This window comes from Triticum dicoccoides, chromosome 7A (genome assembly GCF_002162155.2).
Source record: "Triticum dicoccoides isolate Atlit2015 ecotype Zavitan chromosome 7A, WEW_v2.0, whole genome shotgun sequence".
In the NCBI taxonomy this organism is placed as follows: domain Eukaryota; kingdom Viridiplantae; phylum Streptophyta; class Magnoliopsida; order Poales; family Poaceae; genus Triticum; species Triticum dicoccoides.
The window spans coordinates 226,811,234-226,831,666 of NC_041392.1; the positions used below are offsets into that span (position 1 = coordinate 226,811,234).

At 45.8% G+C, this 20,433-nt stretch overlaps 3 protein-coding genes across 3 annotated transcripts; 1 reads left to right on the forward strand and 2 right to left on the reverse strand.

Annotated features, from left to right (window-relative positions):
* The first annotated feature begins 3,642 nt into the window (after positions 1-3,642).
* Positions 3,643-5,902, forward strand: LOC119331431 (phosphoribosylglycinamide formyltransferase, chloroplastic-like). The gene is made up of 5 exons (XM_037604585.1): positions 3,643-4,189; positions 4,272-4,383; positions 4,870-5,046; positions 5,297-5,423; positions 5,511-5,902. Exons 1-5 carry the CDS (start codon positions 3,841-3,843, stop codon positions 5,622-5,624), a joined length of 879 nt encoding a protein of 292 aa, XP_037460482.1. The 5' UTR covers positions 3,643-3,840; the 3' UTR covers positions 5,625-5,902.
* A 2,089-nt stretch (positions 5,903-7,991) lies between these two features.
* On the reverse strand, positions 7,992-12,506 carry LOC119329857 (wall-associated receptor kinase 2-like). The gene is made up of 4 exons (XM_037602952.1): positions 12,198-12,506; positions 10,628-12,078; positions 10,327-10,476; positions 7,992-9,403 (listed from the first exon to the last, which is right to left on the reverse strand). Exons 2-4 carry the CDS (start codon positions 11,580-11,582, stop codon positions 8,202-8,204), a joined length of 2,307 nt encoding a protein of 768 aa, XP_037458849.1. The 5' UTR covers positions 11,583-12,078; positions 12,198-12,506; the 3' UTR covers positions 7,992-8,201.
* A 2,651-nt stretch (positions 12,507-15,157) lies between these two features.
* Positions 15,158-19,614, reverse strand: LOC119332712 (wall-associated receptor kinase 3-like). Its single transcript, XM_037605867.1, has 3 exons — positions 17,520-19,614; positions 17,129-17,278; positions 15,158-16,550 (listed from the first exon to the last, which is right to left on the reverse strand). The coding sequence occupies exons 1-3, from the start codon at positions 18,418-18,420 to the stop codon at positions 15,319-15,321; spliced, it is 2,283 nt and encodes a 760-aa protein (XP_037461764.1). The 5' UTR covers positions 18,421-19,614; the 3' UTR covers positions 15,158-15,318.
* Positions 19,615-20,433: the final 819 nt, after the last annotated feature.

The window sequence follows — 20,433 nt, forward strand, 5'->3', positions numbered from 1 at the left end:
TAGCTCCAATTCATGCGTGTAGCATATCAAAATGTTCGTCTCGACGAGTATATCATTTCATCTCATTGCATTATTTTCATTTGAACTCATCTTGGTGCCCGAAATGTTGTTGGAAGAGGGCTATGTGATGAATATGTCAGATCTGTTTCAGCAAATGGCCTTCTGTCATTTTTGCCATGATTAATGTGTGCATGCTATGATCCTGAGCTCTACATGTATTTTGTAGAATGCCATGTTATCTTTACAGAGGTGCTTGTCTTGTATTTTTGTGATCTATGTGATGACTAGCACCAGCATGCAAAGTAGCTTACCCAATGATGCTGATTCCAGGGACTTAGAATTTCACTAAGTCCTTGTTCTGTTTTTGTTTTTATGTCATATGTTCATGTTGTTTCCTAGTGATCCGTGCCTCTTTTTAGGATGATCAGTAAAGATGTGTTAATATTGTTGTGCTCTATCCACCCATGTCTTTGTTTGCATTTATGGAGCACCCTAGCTTGAGTCAATCGAGCTCTACTTTTGCTATAAAATGATCCTGGCAGATTGTTGACATGTTTAGCGATTTTGTCGAGGATGTTGCTATTGATCCGTGCATGCTATGTTGTTGTTCTTGCCATGTCTAGCTTCTATGCCATGTCTTCTTGATGGGTGTATGCTTAGTTTGCCATGTCATGCTCTGTAGTGAGTGCATCGAGCTCGTAAACATGCCTACTCGTTAACTGTTTTGCATGCTCCAGTTTTTCACTAAGTCCGAATCTGTTTACGTTTTTGCTATGTTCACATACTTGCAATTGTATTTTATGATCCCTTTTGTCTCAATGTCACTAAGGGACTTTTGTTAAGTGTTTTGAGTAGCTTCATGCCATGCCTTGCTTTGACATGTTAAGTTCCTGTAGCATGTAGTTTTCATGCTCTAAAGTTTGCTTCCTGATGATAGATTCTAGAATTGTGTTAATTTCACAAAGTCTGAAACCTGTCATCATTTGCACTTTTGCCATGCTTGTTTGAACATGTTAATGGATGAATTAGCCATAGCTCAGTGTTCATCTTTTGTCAAGCTTCATGAGTGGATCCCTGCCATGTATTTTGTTGTCATGTTTGAGTGTTGTACTATAGTTATCTTGATGCATTTAGATGGCTACTTGCTGATTATCACAGACCGGTGCCATATTTGTTTTGTTTGCCATTTCCAAACCGTGCATCCGATTCCGATGATCTTTATATCGATTTCGACCAAAATCACCTCACCTTTCCAGTGGCACTCTTGGATTTCCAAGTTGAGGCCATGCTCATTTATTCTTTTCCAAATCTTGCATATGCATCGCACATCGCATCCCGCATGCCATACCATGTTTGCATCATGTTGTTTGAGCATTGCACGTGGTTGATTGTGCTCCTTTTTGCTTGTTGTTCTTGTTTGGGTAGAGCCGGGAGAAGATTTCGTGAACGAGGAGCCCGTTGAGTTCGCTTACGAGGATCAACGCAACTCTGATAACTTTGCAGGCAAGATGACCATACCCTCGAAATCACTTCTATCTTTGCTTGCTAGATGCTCGCTCTTTTGCTATGCCTATGCTACGATACCTATCACTTGCTTATCATGCCTCCCAATTGCCATGTCAATCCTCTAACCCACCATGTCCTAGCAAACCATTATTTGGCTATGTTACCGCTTTGCTCAGCCCCTCTTATAGCGTTGCTAGTTGTAGGTGAAGATTGGAGATCGTTCCTTGTTGAAACATGTTTATTGTTGGGATATCACCATATTATCTTGTTTATATTAATGCACCTATATACTTGGTAAAGGGTGGAAGGCTCGGCCTTATTCCTGGTGTTTTGTTCCACTCTTGCCGCCCTAGTTTCCGTCATATCGGTGTTATGTTCCCGAAATTTGCGTTCCTTACATGGTTGGGTTATAATAGGAACCCCTTGACAGTTCGCCTTGAATAAAACTCTTTCAGCAATGCCCAACATTGGTTTTACCATTCGCCACCTAGCCTTTTTCCCTTGGGTTTCACGGACTCAAGGGTCATCTTTATTTTACCCCCCCCCTCCCCCGGGGCCAGTGCTTTTCTAAGTGTTGGTCCAACTGAGCGATGTCCGGGGCTACCAAGGGAAACTCTGGGCTGGCCTACCCGACGTCTTGCTCATCCGGTGTGCCCTGAGAACGAGATATGTGCAGCTCCTATCGGGATTTGTCGGCACATCTGAGTGGTGTTGCTGGTTTAGTTTTAGCATTGTCGAGGATGTCTTGTAACCGGGATGCCAAGTCTGATCGGATTGTCTTGGGAGAAGGAATATTCTTCGTTGACCGTGAGAGTTTGTGATGGGCTAAGTTGGGACTCCCTTGCAGGGATTTGAACTTTCGAAAGCCGTGCCCGCGGTTATGGGCAGATGGGAATTTGTTAATGTCTGGTTATAGATAACATGAAACTTAACTTAATTAAAATGCACCAACCGCGTGTGTAACCGTGATGGTCTCTTCTCGGCGGAGTCCGGGAAGTGAACACGATGTTGGAGTAATGCTTGACGTAGGTTGTTCTAGGATCACTTCTTGATCATAGTTGTTCGATCGTGCTTTTGCCTCCTCTTCTCGCTCTCTTTTGCAAATATGTTAGCCACCATATATGCTAGTCGCTTGCTGCAGCTCCACATCATACCTTACCTTACCTATAAGCTTAAATAGTCTTGATCGCGAGGGTGTGAGATTGCTGAGTCCCGGTGACTCACAGATTCCTTTCAAAACCAGATGCAGGGACTGATGATACCGTTCCAGATGATGCGTCTGAGCTCAAGTGGGAGTTCGATGAAGACTCTCGTCGTTACTATGTGTCTTTCCCAGATGATCAGTAGTGGTGCCCAGTTGGGGCGATCGGGGTCTTTGTCGCATTTGGGGGTTGATATTTATTTTGGTACCGTAGTCGGACCATGAATGTATTGGATGAATGTAATGACTTATTTATGCATTTGTGTGACGTGACGAGTGTAAGTCAACTATGTACATTTCCCCTTTATTTATATACATTGGTTGATTGCGAAGATTACCTCACTTGCGACATTGCTTTCAATGCGGTTATGCCTCTAAGTCGTGCTTCGACACGTGGGAGATATAGCCGCATCGAGGACGTTACAGGCATGAACTAGGGAGGCCTTGGCCGTGGATTATGGCCGTCCTTTTTGAAGGCTTCCAAGTGTGCCGGTCGCTGGCTTTGTTGCCAGCAAGAGAACTTGAGGGTTGTTCATTTTGAAGGCTGGCTCGTGTGTCGGCTCCTGGCTTTGTTGCTAGCGTGAAAACTTGAGGGTTGCTCATTTTGTAGGCTGGCATATGTTTATCGGCTGTTGGCTTTCGTTGCTGGCATGAATTATAGCTGCTAGGCATGAACTACTGGTCATGGTGACAAATTTTCATTTGTAAAAAATTTTAGGCGACCGGACGAGATGTGTCTGCGCGTTGAGCGCACGGCCAGCGTATCTAGAAAAATGGTCGGACGTAGTCCCATTGTCCTATTTAAATGGACAAAATTGGGATAAAACAGACGTCCATTTGGGGCGTTGGAGTTGGTCTTATATTGTGGGCTGGAATCCTCCGCGCATGGCAGTAAAAATTATGCTAGGCTCAGTGTACCCGGCCCAAAAGCATTTCCCTTCATCCGTCGGCCTTTTGAGAGTCCACCCGACCAGCCGCCGCGCGGCGCGCAGCAGGAGCCCCTCGACGGCGGCCGCCGGTGCTAGGGTTCTTCACCTCCACCTTCATACCTAAGCACACCTTAGCCTTCTCGCTAATCTCGTTCCGTCCTCCGGATACCCACCTTCTCTGCCGAGGCAGCGGAATCTCCCCCGATGGAGGCGGCCGCCGTCGCTTCCTCCGGCTGCGGGCTGCGCTGCTCGCTTTACCCCGTCCCGAACCAGCATAGGAGAGGCGCTCGCCTGGGCTTAGCGGCCAAGAGGCAGCAGCGCTGCGCCGTCGCTTGCGGGCGGTTGCTGCTCCGTCCGAACGCTCGCGTATACACGGCGGCATCGGCGTCGGCGTCGGCGGTGATAGATAGCGGCGCCGGGGACTCCGGGGTGAGGAGGAAGAGGCTCGCGGTGTTCGTGTCCGGTGGGGGCTCCAACTTCCGGTCGATCCACGAGGCCGCCCTGGGTGGGAAGGTGAACGGGGATGTGGTTGCGCTCGTCACCGATAAGCCAGGTGACCATGATTGCTTGCTTCCTGCAGCTCTTTCTTGGACTGTGAGGTGGATTGGTGGTTCTGATGTGGCGGAATGTCGCAGGCTGCGGTGGCGCCGAGTACGCAATGTGCAATGGCATTCCCGTGGTCGTGTTTACGAAGTCGAAATCGGCACCGGAGGGGGTCTCCACAGATGAACTTCTGAATGTTCTGAGGTTGGTTCTGTTTGATCTCATCTCAGGGCTGTGATTTTTCAACTTCGTACTGCAGTTCATTATACTTCTCATTCTGCAAGAAAAAGACTGCCATTTGGCTTCTTCATGCTTCACTCCTAGTCAGATTGGCTCGGTACAACTCCTTTGTGAAATGCATACATTTGTAACTTCTGACCGAGGACGGCTTTCTGTACCTCGCATGTCTATCGTGTTCTGAGGCTGCCAGTGATCATATGTTGATAAATCACATAGAAACTTACAGATGCGATATGTTACTGTCTTCTAGACTCTAGTTGCATGAACTTGTGTTCACAAATTTTGCTTCAGTGTGATGGCTCTGACCGAAATCCACTGCATACAAGTTTTTATATATTTGTGCCTCCAAGTGTACCCATGTGCCTCAGTTTTCCCTTTCAAGTGTTTCAGATTGTATTTCATGACACACACAGGATGTCTTAGCCCATGGCTATCTCCATTGTGAAACAGGGATCTGAAGGTAGACTTCATTCTACTTGCTGGTTACTTGAAGCTCATACCTGGTGAGCTTGTTAAGGCATTTCCCAGATCCATGCTGAATATACATCCTTCACTGCTCCCGGCATTTGGAGGCAAGGGTTATTATGGTTTAAAAGTGCATAAAGCAGTCATTGCATCTGGAGCCAGGTACTTTACATTTTGTCTAGCACCTTTCAACATCTTGCATTTTCCTCCAATAAGTACTTGGCATCGGCTCGAAAGAAAAATTTGTGCAAGCATTATTGCTCATTGTCTTGTGATAACTGATAAAGTCGATTTGTGGGATGATGGCATTGGTTGCTGAACTACTGATTTCTTGTTTTCCATATGGTATTACCTGTTTCTCTTTTGGAAAAAGTCACCCTGTTTTATTTGATGACGTTTTCCAACCATGCAGATACTCAGGACCAACTGTGCACTTTGTGGATGAGCAGTTTGACACAGGGAAGACCTTAGCCCAAAGAGTTGTGCCTGTGTTAGCCAATGATACTCCAGAGCAATTGGCTGCAAGGGTTCTTCACGAGGTAGCATCTTATGTGCGTTTGAGATTTCTTAGCGGTACAATTGACTTTAGATATTCTTCTTGCTGATTTATTAACCCAACGTTACAGGAGCACCAAGTTTACGTTGAGGCAGTTGCTGCCTTGTGTGAGGATCGAATTGTTTGGCGAGACGATGGTGTCCCACTTATCAGAAGTCAGACAAACCCCAATGCGTATACCTAATTCGTGATCTCTGTCCTGAGATCTCCTGAAAACTAATGAAGTTTATAGTGTCCCCACCAAGTGCCAGTTTTCGCCACGACACGTAGTTAACACACACCGTTTGTCTGATTGAGTGAAATAACATGTCTAATAATCTGGTCCCAGAAACATAATGTGTACCTTGCACTGTGTTTAACTCATTGTATGGCTTGGCTTTGATGATAATCTGTGCCTGGAATAACATTTCTGATAATCTGGTCCCAGAAGCGTAATGTCTACCTTGCACTGTGTTCAACTCATTGTATGGCTTGGCTTTGATGATAATGTGTTCCGGTGTGCCTGAACAAAGTTTCAGTGAATAGTCCAGTTATCCACATACCCTATGTCTAAAGATGTCACCATTCAGTTCCAGTGCTGTTTTCCTTTGTGGCGTCGATTTGTTTCTAGCTACACTCCTTAGTTTCAGTGAATAGTCTGGTTATCCACATACCCTATAGTCATAAATATTGCAATCTCCTTAATTTCCCAACCGTAATTTGTTTACCATGCTACTTGTTGAGAGATGTCACTAGTGAACCTATAGCCTCCGGATCTATTCTCCATTGCTTAATTCTTCTACAAAAATTGTTCCTTTTATTTGCCGTTCCACTTTATCATTATCCATCTCTATCACTTGAGTTTTACCTTGTAATAGCAAGACAATGGCTTGACAACTCTCTTGCCGTGTTGGGGACAAGTTTTGTTTATGTTTTCTGTGTAGGTGTTGTTGACGTGTGTACTTTAGAATATCCTACTGGTTCGATAAACTTTGGTTCTTAACCAAGGAAAAACTTGCTACTTGCTGCTTCACCCTTCCTCTTGGGGGAATCCCAACGACTCATGTGGGAGTAGCAGCCACCTCCTTCTCAGATTGCTGGATACTGAGCTAGAGGGCCTTGGCATTCTTTCGACGGAGCCGACTGGCATTTGTCTCTGTAGTTGTCAGTGACCGGCGGTAGAAAGCCGCGAGGAGCTTCTCCTCATTGGGCAAAACCGGCAGTTCGCTTCGGCGGCAGGAGGAATGTATGGCCGCCTTCGATGCTGCCGCCCTCTCCCAAGCCCGCGGCGAGCGGCGCGCGCCTCTGATTCCGACATTCGTGTATGCGGTGTCGGTGCGGCAACGAGCACCCACCAATGCCCGTGAGGAGCACCGCCAGAGGGGGGAGGGCGGCAGGCCAACCGCGCGGAGCTGTGTGAGGTGCGGGACAAGCCTCGTCAGTGTTTGTGCTGTGACAACGGGCGATAGTTTGCGGAGTAGAGTCTGAGCTACTGACCGTGTCGACCCGCGAGTGTTGTAGCGTGATGTTGAGAGCCAGCTCATCCTCGTGGACAAAGGTGTCCTAGTCGTCCACGTGGTCGGACCTATCACCTCCGCCGCTATCATTGCTTGACATGACTATGTAGAGGGGGAGGGAAACAAACAGGTAGTGGAGGGGAGGCAACGGAGAGCGAAGCGCGAGTGAAGTGGAGCTAGGGTTAGCTTCGAGTGAGGATTTTACTAGGGACGGAGTGGGGTGGTGCAGGCCATGGTGGCCGGGCTGACGTGGCGGAGGCGTCCAGGCCTCCCATATCCACCCTAGATTTGGGATGGATGTGAGGGCGCCGAACAGCCTGGACGTATAGGACTAGTTTGAGGCGCCCGACCGGGTTGAATTTTTTTTGACCGGTCGATGACTGCGTCGTTCGTCTAGTCGTATACAAGGGTTTGGGGAGCCCGGCTGTCGATGCACTAAGGGTGCCCACCAACTGTCACGTCCAAATCCAATCAACATGCATAAAAAACAAGCATTGTTTGGCGCCAAAGCACTAATATATACTCCTTCTGTTCTTAAATATTTGTCTTTCTAGAGATTTCAAATGGTCATCACATACGGATGTATATAGACATATTTTAGAGTGTAGATTCATTCATTTTGCTCTGTATGTAGTCACCATTTGAAACCTATAAAAAGACAAATATTTAGGAACGGAGGGAGTATTTTTGAGCCTAGGCTCATCTGCTCTGGGTGCACAGTAAAACAAAGAAAAAAAATACTAAAATGATTTTAAAATTCTGATTTTTTTTGTCAACCAAGATACTCAAATGCATGATGCCCAGGCAAAACTTCGTCATGTGCAGACATATGAGGAGCTCATGGGAAAAAAATCGGTCCAAATAGTGCATGAACAATAAACTTTCTCACATACCCCAATTTTGTTTTTGTTTTGCAGATGTCCAAATACCACCAAATTGGCACTTGAACATCTTCCATGCAAAAAAAAGATTTTTTTGAATTTTTCTAGTTTTTTTTTTTTTGAATTTACTGTTCAAGCAAGGGAGCAGATGAGCTCTGGAGCCGAATCGCCCTGTCCGCCGAACCATCCTTAACGTTCACATGAAAAAATGTACAAAATCATCTGAATCAAGGAAATATCGCTACCAAATTGTTTCCAGAAAGATTTACAACTGAATAGGAACTAGGTTTCCTCCTCAGCAAAATCATCCGAAGACGTCCTTTGACTTGACATGTATTACAAGGAACCATGCAGTAGAGTTGTTCTTCAGGCCAAAACAGATCATCATCGAGGATACCTCTCCGACAACAGGATTTGCTCTTCCACGGTGTACTCCCCACTTGGCTGCTCGGTGTCCCCTTCACTTGCCGTGTCGTCGGTAGAGAGTTGGCCATCATCATCATAGCTCCTAGATTTCGCATCACGCGCAGCTTGCTTCCTCTTGATCCGCAGGTTTTCGAGCGTCATCTCCACCTCTCTCATCGCCGGCCGGTCCTCTCCATTCAACCTCACGCACTTTGCCGCGAGCGCAGCTACCTCCTGGACCTCCCCGTCTTCCTCTTCCATGACCTGAGGATCCAGCAAGTCAGCCAGCACGCCTCCCGTAACCAGTGAGGCAAAATGCAGAACAAGACCATCGCCATCCACAGAATGATAGGCGAGTGGTCTCTTCCTGGTAAGCAGTTCCACGAGAAGGACGCCAAAGCTGAAGACATCGCTCTTGTCTGTTAGACGGCCAGTGTAATAGTACATGGGATCCAAGTAGCCAATTGTTCCTTGAACCGCAGTAGTCACCCCCGTTTGATCAATAGGAACAAACTTTGAAGCCCCAAAGTCCGATACCTTGGCTGTTAAGCTTTCATCAAGAAGTATGTTGGCAGACTTAATATCTCTATGATACACTGGCATTGAAGCAGCTGAATGTAGATAGGCCAGAGCTGTAGAGATCTCAAGTGCAATCCTCAGTCGGTCGTCCCACGATAGTGATACCGGTCCTTCTACATGCAGATGATGCTCAAGAGTTCCATTTGAAATGAACTCGTAAACCAACAACGGGACTTCTGCCTCGAGACAACATCCAATTAACTTCACGACATTTCGATGGTTGATTTGGGAAAGAATTGCAACCTCATTAATAAAGTCATTGATTTCTCTCTGTACAATAATCTTTGATTTCTTGATGGCTACAACTTGTAGATCCAGAATGCCTTTATACACAATGCCATGTCCTCCACCGCCAACCTCACGAGTTTTGTCAAAATTGTTTGTGGCCTTCTCTAGCTCTGCTAGGGTGATGATCATCCGTTCACCCATATCCGCTCTTTGCGATACTAACTGCTGAAATAGCAACCCATGATTTTGCTTGAAAAACTTGTCTTTTCTTTTTTGGGCCTTCTGTTGCTTGATCTTACGTGTCACAAAGGGAGCACCAAAAGCCAGAAGCACAAGAATTGACCCACCACTGGCTACTAGGCCTATGCTTAAACCTGCATTATTTTGAGAAATAGAATCACATATTGCATCCGTACCCCATATCTCACTAAAAGGAAACAGTTTGCAGTAAATTTATGTTTTTACCAATTCCTGCGTCACAAGATTTAGCACCAAAGAATAATTTCTACCGCCAACTAAAGGTTTGCGGTATGCAATTAGATTTAGTAAATAGATTTAAGCGGAGTACCATTGTTCTACGCAAATTACCTACTTTTGCTATCTTTATATGTTTGGGACCATAGAGCTTTAGCAATTTTATTTGGCTAGCTAACTAAGCTCTTGTCACTATGATGCTATATTATCTTTATTAAAGCACATAAGCGATTGCTAACCAAGCTAGTTTTCTTTACAGAAAAGCAACTTATCAAACTCTACTGAAAATTTCTGCCTAAAAGTGCTCTACTGAAGCTAAGTTATCATAAAACTTCCCTCCCTGCAGAGGACTATAATTTCTCTTAAAATAATCACTAGTGAATAGAGGCTGCAATGACAAAATGATTACTGGAAACTATCTATTTGAACTCACACAGATGATTAAGAATGAGATTTTTTGGAACAAGGGAGTACTCCTTCCGTAAACTAATATAAGAGCGTTTAGATCACTAAAGTAGTGATCCAAACGCTCTTATATTAGTTTACAGAGGGAGTACTTTTTATGCATGCAAGTAACAGAAATAATAATAACGGAACGTATTCAGCAAGTAATATAACGGGTTATGTAAGCATTCTCATGTATAAACCAGTTCTTTGAAATTCCAGCTTTCCAATCTCATTAACAAGTTGTAGACAAGTAAAAATGTGAAGCTTTCGGGTTACTGAATCTCATCAGACAAATGAAGGGTTACTACCTAATTTAACTCACATATGGAGCTGCAATCAGATGAATACATAATTACTGATGTGTAGTGATTGTTACCTTGAGAAGATTTCTTGTTCTTGATGCACCCCCCTTTTATGAAGGGGTTCCCGTTAGTCTCATCAGGGCATTGGCAGCGAAACGTTCCAGGCATATTTATGCAGGTTCCGTAGCATGAGTGGAGTTCCCAGTGCGCACACTCATCAATGTCTAATCAAACAACAACGGAGCACCGTAAACAAAACTGATAGACTACAAATTATACCTAATTATAGGCACTAAGCTGTCCTCAGATCAGCCTAATTTGCATTAAAACTTTGTAAGCCAAGGAAATAAAATCAGGTTAAATCAACTTGTATACCTTGGCATCCATCCACAACATAAGGGTTGCCTTCGTAGCCAGCAGAGCAGCGACAGCGGTACCCTTTGTAAGCAAAGCTTGTGTAGTTCTGACAGGAGCTGCTGGTGCTGCGGCACCCAGAAGCAGGCAGTTCCTTACCACATGTTGAGTTGCTGATCACCCAGTCCAGCAAGACTGGAAGAGTCTTTACAGTTTCGAATATCAGGTGTGTGACATTATAGGAACCTTCCTCGGCTATGTAGACTGAAGAGTCTGCATCGAATTCAGAAACATTGCCAGGGGGCTGGACCTGGATGCTGTAAGAGGTGTAGCCTTTGGGGATGGCAGCACTGCAGCAGCCAATGCCGGAGCAATCCTTGCTCAAGGGGAACTGAAAAGGCTGGCCCTTTCCTGGGGCCGGTGGGCAGTAAGTGGCACAGGCGTTGACGGTGCTGTTGTCCTCCGCGAGGAGGAGGACCTGGACGTTGCTGCAAGACAGCACCAGGAACTTGTTCTTCTCCGGCGAGACGAAGAACGGGCCGCCCCTTCTGAGCCCACTCCACGTGTGGTACCTTGCCGTGCTGTTGGCCTTCTTGCCTGGTGCCCCTGCTGCTGGTGACAGCGCGATGCTACTGCTGTTGACGCGCACCGTGCCGCCAGGAATGGAGATCTCGAGCACCTCCACGGTGCCGTCGCCGAGGAACAGCTTGGGCGGCCGGTACGAGTGGTCGCAGGTGAGGTTGAAGCCGTCGCGGTAGCAGCCGGCCTCGATCCCAAAGGGGTAGGAGATACCGATGCCGCCACAGCGGGTGCTGCAGGTAGCTGCTGCTGCTGCGTCCAACGGCTGCAGCAGCAGCAGCAGCAACGCTGCAACTACAGCCACGGTGTGCACTAACCTCTCCATAGATGCAGCTGCGGCTATCTCAATCTCCACAAAAAGGTGGTGATGTTCGTGGACTGTTCTTCTCGTCCCCATCCTCCAAGCCAATCAAGCACCACTTAACCAATATACCCTCTGGTACTCTGTCTGCAGTCTACACCCACCGCATGCGCAGTCCGAGGAATTCAAGGCGCGTGCACGATGACTTGATTCGTTTGGGCCACCAACTAGCTAGGCGGCTAGTGCTTTCTTTGAAAAATGGTCAGCGTTGGACATATTCCCATGGAGCATCTACTTACTAGCAAACAGCCTAACACCCAGGTTGAGTGATTATAATAGCACGTTGCACATGACTTGCACTCAAAGATGGCCCCATGATTACGACACTACTGATGGGAAAGGCTAAATTAGGTGACTAGCTGTTGCAGGATTTGCCCTCGCTCCGTGGTCGTAGAACATTTTACTACTTATTGCACTGATTTGGCTAGCATTTGGGCTTGGATGGTGGGTAGGTTTGGTCTTGTGGCCAAGTGGACCACGAGCAGGAGCTGTGACTTTTTGTTCTTTGCTTGGAAGATGCCATGGAGCTTCCCTGTTCACATGTGTCTCAGCTCCAATCAAAATAAAATAAAATTAAAAATAAATCTCTAGAAGCGTGAATGCAAATCGAAGAAAGTGGGCAGGCAAGCAAGCAAGTAGATTAAACGGAACCTTCGTCGATGGGATGTAGACGACGTCGGTGCCGCCGGCCTGCCCTCTCCGCCGACCGGCTCGCCCGGCAGAGCTAAGCGCCGCCGCGTCCGCACCAGCCAGGAAGCGGCCGCAGTATGCCTTCCTGCGCCGGGCCGCGGAGCCCGCCACGAGGCCATGGGAGCCATAGTTCTGGCCAGCATCGCCGCACGCCGCACGCCGCTCCTCCTCCCGGTAGGTCTCTCCGCCGAGCGCCGATTTGGGGCCGGCGCCGCTCGAGATGGCTCGTTCGACCGTGATTTACTCACGTGCAGCGCACGTGCGTGTGTGCGCACGACGATGCTACGCTGATGACGGCGATCCACGATAGCGGAGTAAAATGCAAGCACGGTCCTAATTCTTTTTCAAAAGTGTCGATTAGGTCCTAATTCTTTCAAAATGCACATCTGGATCCTATTCTTTCTAGTTGTTCACCCGAGGTCCTAATTTCGTCTGACCACCGCTGACCAGCTCGCGTGGCGCTTTGACCGCCGCCACGTCGACTCGAGGGCCCACGCGGGATAACGACTAGCCGTGCGTTTTTTTCAAAAGAGCCCCCCAACCCTAATCTCTCCGCAGCCGTAGTCCTTTTCCTCTCCTCTTCCCCACCTCTCTCTGCTCTGGCGAAACAGGGGAGATCGACGGTGGTGGTCCGGTGAGAAGAGGCAGGCGGCCATCGCACGCACTTGTCCGACGGCGGCGCCGCTAGGATGGCGCATGTGCATCGGGGACCTGGAGATCCTCCTCCACGATACGGTCAGTGTGGTGCCCGTAACCCTAACCCTCGATCCTCTTTTTCTGCGGATACCTATTTAGCTCGAATCGATGGTAGTATTTGACCGAATCCCTCGATACCTAGGACCACAAGAGGAGGTTTTTACCGTAGAAATCAACTATGCTGGATTTTTCTACGGATTTGGTCGATCGAAGACGTATGTCGATGAGAAAGTTGCTCTGTTCGATGGTTGCGAAGTAGATACATGGTCTCCTCTCTGGCTCACTGATTTTATGCAGCATCTGGGATATAGTGACCAATCTAAGCATGTTATTTACTGGTTACTGCCTGGAAAGAATTTAGGCGATGGACTACGGATTGTGGACTGTGACACTGACACTTTGCATATGACAGCAGTTGTTCCAAAATTCCAGTACTTTCAGTTGTTTGTTGATCACAAAGACATGGCCTTTGACAATGTAATTGATGATATTCATGTTAGTGGTACACCTGAGCTACCTCCTGTACTAAGCCCTAAATCTCCTGGGTTTAGCAGTGGAATAAGAGGAAGTCCCAGGTTTAAGGTGAAAGCTCATAAAGGCAGACTGAACCAATTTAATGCAGGCAGCAGCAATGAAGGGAGTACCAGTGTTCCGGCAGTGGGACAAAATGTTGGACATGAGCTTAGAAGAAGCAGGAGGAAAATTGTGGTAGAAGAAGAAATCCCCAATGAAAATGACAGTGACAGTGATGACAGTGAATGGGATTCAGACTGGGTTGACTCTGACAATGAAGTAGACAAAGATGATGATGATCTGTATGAAGAATGGGTTGATGAAAAATTTGAGAAGAAGAAAAAGAAGAAATCTGAATGGGAGCAGGACAGTGATTATGATACAGATGAACTGCACGAGCTACAAGATTCAGAGCTTGTAATGCTGAATCCATCTATCTATCTTTCATACTCCTTTTAAGTTCAATTACTAGTAAAAGAAAGGCCTTGTATATTACTGTTTATTTGTGCTGTCAATGCTAGTAAAAAAATTGCTGCCAAAGTACAGAAAAACAACCAAAATGCTGTCAAATTTTAGTTCAATTTCATTGCAACAGTACATGATCAACATCTGGATACACCAACAAGCATTGAACACTGGATACATCATACTACCACATCACTTCTTAAATCCTACATACACCACTACTACAATCAGTACAACAAGTGCACTGAGAATACTCCTACAGAGAAAAATGAGCTCATTCATCTTCTGCATTGCTTCTGCATACACCACAGTCTCAACAGTGCTCTGCTTCTTCACTTGCACCTCTGTTTCTTCACTTGCAATGACACCAGCCGAATCAAAACTGCTCAATCCAGGACTGACGTATCCACTTCTCACCAAAAAATCAAAATAGTTGTCTGGTCCATCTTCCCAATAATAATGTTGGCAAGGATTTGATGGAATCTGACAGAAATTGACTAAAAAAAATCAGCCAAAAAGAAACACAGAAAAATCAAATCGATTGGGCACTTGTAGAAGATCTTACATGGTGGTTGGGGCACTTGTAGAAAATCCTGCCAGGATTTGCCTCTGATTTTGATACAAGACGAATTGTAGATCGAATGCGGCAGCTAGGGCATGGTACCAACGGCAGCATACCCGCTTGGGCCGGCGATGAGATGGGCGGCGAGAAAAGGGCTAATGCCGGAGGTGGAGGAGGCGCTTGGGCAGCCTTCTTCCCGCGGTGCTTCACGGCAGACGAGCTAGCGGCGGCAGACATGGCGGCGACGGCGCGGCGCCAGAGAGAGGGAGAGAGCGAGCAGAAGACCTAGGGACTGGGGAATGATGAAAGCATAAACTCCAGGGGCCAAACTGCTTAAATTCCCAACCTCCAACCGCGGGAAATCTCCCGCGTGGGCCCTCGAGTCGACGTGGCGGCGGTCAAAGCGCCACGCGAGCTGGTCAGCGGCGGTCAGACGAAATTAGGACCTCGGATGAACAACTTAGAAAGAATTAGGATCCAAATGTGCATTTTGAAAGAATTAGGACCCAATCGACACTTTTGGAAAAGAATTAGGACCGCGCTTGCATTTTACCCACGATAGCGCCATCCCGCAGCGAAAACGAACGCAAACTCTACGCTTTCATTGGCACAAACTGGATAGTGAGACCCGATTTAACTGACATAAACAAAAACACAGGTCTAATGGAATTCATGCACGCAAAACTGTCGGTACAGAAAAACTATCAAATTCGTGACTTCAGCACAATAATGCAGGAATATTTGCACATTTTTCTCTCGAGCATGCCTCGAAGCGTGTCAATATGAAGAACATCTGCTCATTGTCATACAAACAGAGCCTTCTCCTTTGTTCAGGCCCAAAAGATATCATCTGGGGTACCTTGCTGACAGCATGATTTCCTCTTCCATAGTGTATTGTCTGCTCGATTCCTCAGCACCCCCTTCAACGGGCATATCCTTCTTGGCGAGTAAATCTTCAATTGAATTATACTGCACAACAATCTGATCGCCGTCGTATCTCATTGCTGCTGAATTACATGGAGCAGGCTTCTTCCTGGCTCGCAAATTTTCAAGGGCCATCTCCACTTCCTTCATTGTTGGTCGGCTCTCTCCTTCCAATCTCGTGCACATCGCCGCTAGCATGGCTGCTTCTTGGAGCTCTCCATCGTCTTCTTCTTCCATGACTTGCGGGTCTACTATGTCAGCAAGGTCGCCTTTTTTGAGTGATGAGACAAAATGTGCTACAAGGCCGGCATCATTATCTGATCTGTACACATACGGTTTCTTCCTGGTTAGCAATTCTATAAGGAGAACGCCGAAACTGAAAACATCGCTCTTGTCTGTTAGTCGACCTGTGTAATAGTACATGGGGTCTAAATAACCAAGTGTTCCTTGAACAGCTGTCATCACTGCCGTTTGATCAATTGGGATGTACCTTGAGGCTCCAAAATCTGACACCTTTGCTATTAAGCTCTCATCCAGAAGTATGTTGGAGGACTTGATATCTCTATGAAATATGGGCATTGAAGTAGCCGAGTGCAGATAGGCTAGAGCTCTAGCAATCTCAAGTGCAATCCTTAAACGATCATCCCATGATAGTGATTTTGGTCCTTCAACATGAAGATGGTGGTATAGGGTTCCATTTGAAATGAACTCATAAACCAATAGAGGCACTTCTGTCTCAAGGCAGCATCCCAGGAGCTTCACCACATTTCTATGGTTGATTTGAGAAAGAATAGCAACCTCATTGATGAATTCATCGATTTCCCTTTGTACTACAATCTTTGATTTCTTGATGGCAACAACATGTAGGTCTAGAATTCCTTTATACACGACACCATGTCCGCCGCCACCAACCTCACGAGACTTGTCAAAATTGTTTGTGGCCTTCTCTATATCCCCCAAGGTAAACATCATCCTTTCACCAATATCTGCCTTTTGTGATATTAACTGCTGCAATAGCAACCCATGATTTTGGTTGAATAACTTTTCTCTCATTTTCTTCACCTTCCTTAGCTTCACCATACGTGTAACAAATGGAGCACTAAGTGCCAGAAGCAAAATTGAGACACCGCTGATTACTATGCCTATGATTAAACCTGAAAAGTATGAAAATAACATTACGTAACTTGATGGTACAAACAGCTATACAATTTATCAATTTTCTATTTTCTCTGCAGTGTATGATGAGATTTCATAAGCTCCAAACTTCCAAAAATTGTAGGGGGCAATATCAAAATAAATAGCAGAGTGGAAGTGGGTTGCCATTGCCAAATGACTAGTTCATTAGTCATTAGTGAATAGCCATGATAGGTTTCAGTCTTGCCAACTATGAACATCAAGATTGAACATCTTAAAGATAGTTGGGGTGGATGTAAGATTGCAACAGAAACAACAGTAGTAGAATGTAAGAAAAAAAATAAGGGAATATAACTTTTTCTTCTCACACATGTGTCCGCATCTGCCATCTTGACAAAAATGGTTTGAGGTAACATTCCAGCGATGTAGTTAGATAATATATTTGGAATGGATCATACTTATTAATTGACATTGATTAATCAGTGAACGGTTACCAATCTGTACCAACAGAATGTTACTAGCAATATGATTGTGCATACAAATACAAGATTATACAAAATCATAGTACAGGTAATCAATGCTATATAGCGGTTGTCACCTGCAGAGTAATTTGTGATCTTGATACACCCCCCTTCTATAGAGGGGTTCCCATATGTCCCATCAGGGCAGCGGCAGTAAAACGTTCCAGGCGTATTTTCGCAAATTCCATGGCATGAGTGGGCTTCCTTATGAACACATTCATCAATATCTAGTGAAATCACAAAACAGAACAAAAGATAAATAAACTATTATGATGGAAAGGAAGTCAAAATAATTACTCACCAGTGGGACTGTATTTGCTATTGTAGAAACTGTAAAACCAACTACACCAGTAAAATATTCAAATATACAACACACGTGCATAGCTACTGAGTTTAAGTTGTAGTCCCCCTAATTTATATCTTAACTTGTATGACAAGGGAATAAAGCTAAATTTATTTAACTTGTACCTTGGCATCCGTCCAGGATGTAAGGGTTTCCACGATAACCGGCAGAGCAGCGGCACTGGTAGCCATTGTAGACATAGCTTGTGTAGTTTTGACAAAAGCTGTTGCTGCTGCGGCATCCAGGAGCAACAGAGTTTTGCTTTTGGCATGATGAATTGCTGATCACCCAGTCTAGCAAGGCAGGAAGTGCCACACCGCGAGGTTCAGACATGAGTTTTGAGATGTTATAGGACCCCTCCTCGGCTATATATACTGACGATTTAGCATCGGAGCTCGAGTCATTGGAAGGCTGGAGCTGGATGTGGTAGGAAGTGTAACCTTTTGGGATGCCTCCATTACAGCAGCCAAGGCCCGAGCATTCACCATGCAGAAGTAGATACCGGATAAGCTGAGGCTGTGCGTCTGAGTTCCCCAAGGATGGGCAGTAAGTGGCGCAGGCATTGATGGTGGAGTTGTCCTCTCCCATGAGGATGACTTGGATGTTGTTGCACGACAACACAAGGAACTTGTTCCTATCCGGCGCAACAAAGAACGGTCCTCTCTCTCTGAGGCCACCCCATGTGTGGTACCTGCTTGTGTTGGGCCTGGATGCACCGTCAATATCATGACTCATTGGCATGATATTGGTGCTGTTGATGCGAACCGTGCCGTTGGGGATGGAGATCTCGAGCACTTCGACAGTGCCATCGCCAAGGAAAAGTTTGGGAGGGCGGTACAAGTAGTCACAGGTGAGATTAAAGCCCTCATGGTAGCAATCAGGCTCGATGCCGAATGGATAGGGGATGCTGATGTTACCACAACTTGTACTGCATCCTGCTGCTGTCACCACTGCACTTAGTAGCTCCAGCAGCACCGCGGCAACCACAGCTGGGAAGGGCATTTGCCTACTTGCTACTCTCTCCATGTTGCTAGCTAATCTCCACAAGCAAATGCAGTTCTCTCATCTCCAAATGAAGCACTACATCACTTTATATCTCAACTGGCTGCAAAGAACTCTTTAATCACTCAGCACTGCACAGGGCTTTACTGGTACTGCTCAATTTTTGTATTGTAATCCACCTAACGACCCAATAAAATAGTAGCAAAGATAATATTAAGAGAGATCTTGTGCATCATGCGGGGCACTCGCAGCCCAAAGCAGGGCAGGGTTCCCATGTGTGGCCGTGTGGGGTTTGTCGACATTTTCCTATCTATATAAAAAAACGTCTTACATTATGGGACGGAGGGAGTAGCAATTAAGCTATAGATTTTTTTTTAGACGCGTGATGAAGAAGCCGGTCATCCTTTGGCAATATCACAAGAAAACTCCCACAATTCAGGAGTGTACCAATTTAGTTTGCTTTGGATATAGACCAGTAAATGTCCTCTCACAACATGTGATGCTTAATCTATTCATCAACTAGAACAGTCAGATGACTATCTCAGTAAATGATATTACTATCAGCTATATCACACTCATCGATGTGTATACAAGCCGCAATTAGGGGCAAAAATAACGGAACTTGATTCGAGTAGAGAATTCATAGATGCTGGTGAACGAAATTACCTTAGCATGGAGGTGGATGTTTACTTGAGCCTGTCTGGCGTAGTACTAGCTCACAAAATGGTGGATGGCAGAGGCCAGATCCGCATCTGCCCTTCCACGGCGAGCTGCCTGTGGCAGGCTTAGCTCCTCCGCGTATCCGACCATGGCCTGCGCCGAGCGCGACCAACCTCCGCCCGATGTGACCGCGAGAAGCGTTGGTCCCATCCATCCCGGGGTCGCCTCCTCCGGCTCCTCGGCCCTCGTCTAACAATCGATCCCTTCCCCTCCATTTCGCCCACTACCGTACACACGACGGTGGCCACATTCCGCGGCCGCCGGCCTTCTGCCTTCTCGACGAATTCCCGCCGAGCGGCACCGGGCGCCATTAGAGCATCTCCAAGACTCCAACAAGACGCGCAACGCCCGCCGCGCTAAATTATTTTTGCAGCGTCCAAATAGCTTTTCTTATGCGCCTCGGTGATTAGCTGCAGCGGAGGTCCTGCGCCTGCCGAAGCATCCGCGCGTACAAGAAATTCATTTGTGAACGTGGCCTATCCGAACGATGCTGTAGCTATGAAGGAAAAAAGAGCTCACTAGGGAATTGAACCCACGACCTGCTGGTGCGCTACCGCCAGGGCTATGCTTGTTTTGGTGTATCTAATTTAGGTTAGTTCAATTTTATACTCTATTTGTGAGCGGGGAAAAGAGAGGGGTAGACCCATATGGACGTGCTAATTTTTGGAAGGATTGATGCATTATGTTTGTACCTGTTGATGAGTAATTCTAGAGAAATGATTTTTTTTCTTCATGTAGAATTCGAATTCCGATAGTGTCAAGAAACATCTTACATTATGGAACGGAGGGAGTACAACGTAAATAACATGGTAATGTAGACTCCTGGACATGATAACTTAAGTACAAACACTACGATAACTTTGATCCGTGATTTTTTTGTTGTTGAAAACATACTCTGATAACTTTTTGTGTAAATATCATGATAATATAGGCTCTCAGTCTTGATAACTTAGGTACAAACAACACGATAACTTTGACCCATGTTTATTTTAAGACATACCATTGATATTTTTTTTCATGTAAATAACATGATAATATATGCTCCCGAAAATGATAACTTAGATACAAACACCACAATAACTTTAACCCATGTAAAAAAATTGTTTGGAAACATACTTCGGTAACATTTGTATAAATACATGGTAATATATGATCCCAGACCTAATAACTTAGGTGCAAACACCATGATAATTTTGACCCGTGAAAAAAAATTGTTGAAAACATACTCATAACTTTTTAGGGCAAATAACATGATAATATAAGCTCTTGGTCCTGATAACTTACGTACAAACACCATGATAACTGTGAATATCATGG

What these genes read in the sequence shown, in the direction of transcription:
- LOC119331431 (XM_037604585.1), top strand. Translation starts at nt 3,841, where the DNA reads ATGGAGGCGGCCGCCGTCGCTTCCTCCGGCTGCGGGCTGCGCTGCTCG. An exon ending in GCTCGTCACCGATAAGCCAG is followed by an intron (nt 4,190 to 4,271) that starts GTGACCATGATT and finishes GGAATGTCGCAG; the next exon opens with GCTGCGGTGGCGCCGAGTAC. An exon ending in CTGCAAGGGTTCTTCACGAG is followed by an intron (nt 5,424 to 5,510) that starts GTAGCATCTTAT and finishes CCAACGTTACAG; the next exon opens with GAGCACCAAGTTTACGTTGA.
- LOC119332712 (XM_037605867.1), bottom strand. Translation starts at nt 18,420, where the DNA reads ATGGAGAGAGTAGCAAGTAGGCAAATGCCCTTCCCAGCTGTGGTTGCC. An exon ending in CATCCTGGACGGATGCCAAG is followed by an intron (nt 17,279 to 17,519) that starts GTACAAGTTAAA and finishes TGATTTCACTAG; the next exon opens with ATATTGATGAATGTGTTCAT. An exon ending in GATCACAAATTACTCTGCAG is followed by an intron (nt 16,551 to 17,128) that starts GTGACAACCGCT and finishes CATACTTTTCAG; the next exon opens with GTTTAATCATAGGCATAGTA.
- LOC119329857 (XM_037602952.1), bottom strand. Translation starts at nt 11,582, where the DNA reads ATGGGGACGAGAAGAACAGTCCACGAACATCACCACCTTTTTGTGGAG. An exon ending in TGTTGTGGATGGATGCCAAG is followed by an intron (nt 10,477 to 10,627) that starts GTATACAAGTTG and finishes TTGTTTGATTAG; the next exon opens with ACATTGATGAGTGTGCGCAC. An exon ending in GAACAAGAAATCTTCTCAAG is followed by an intron (nt 9,404 to 10,326) that starts GTAACAATCACT and finishes AAAATAATGCAG; the next exon opens with GTTTAAGCATAGGCCTAGTA.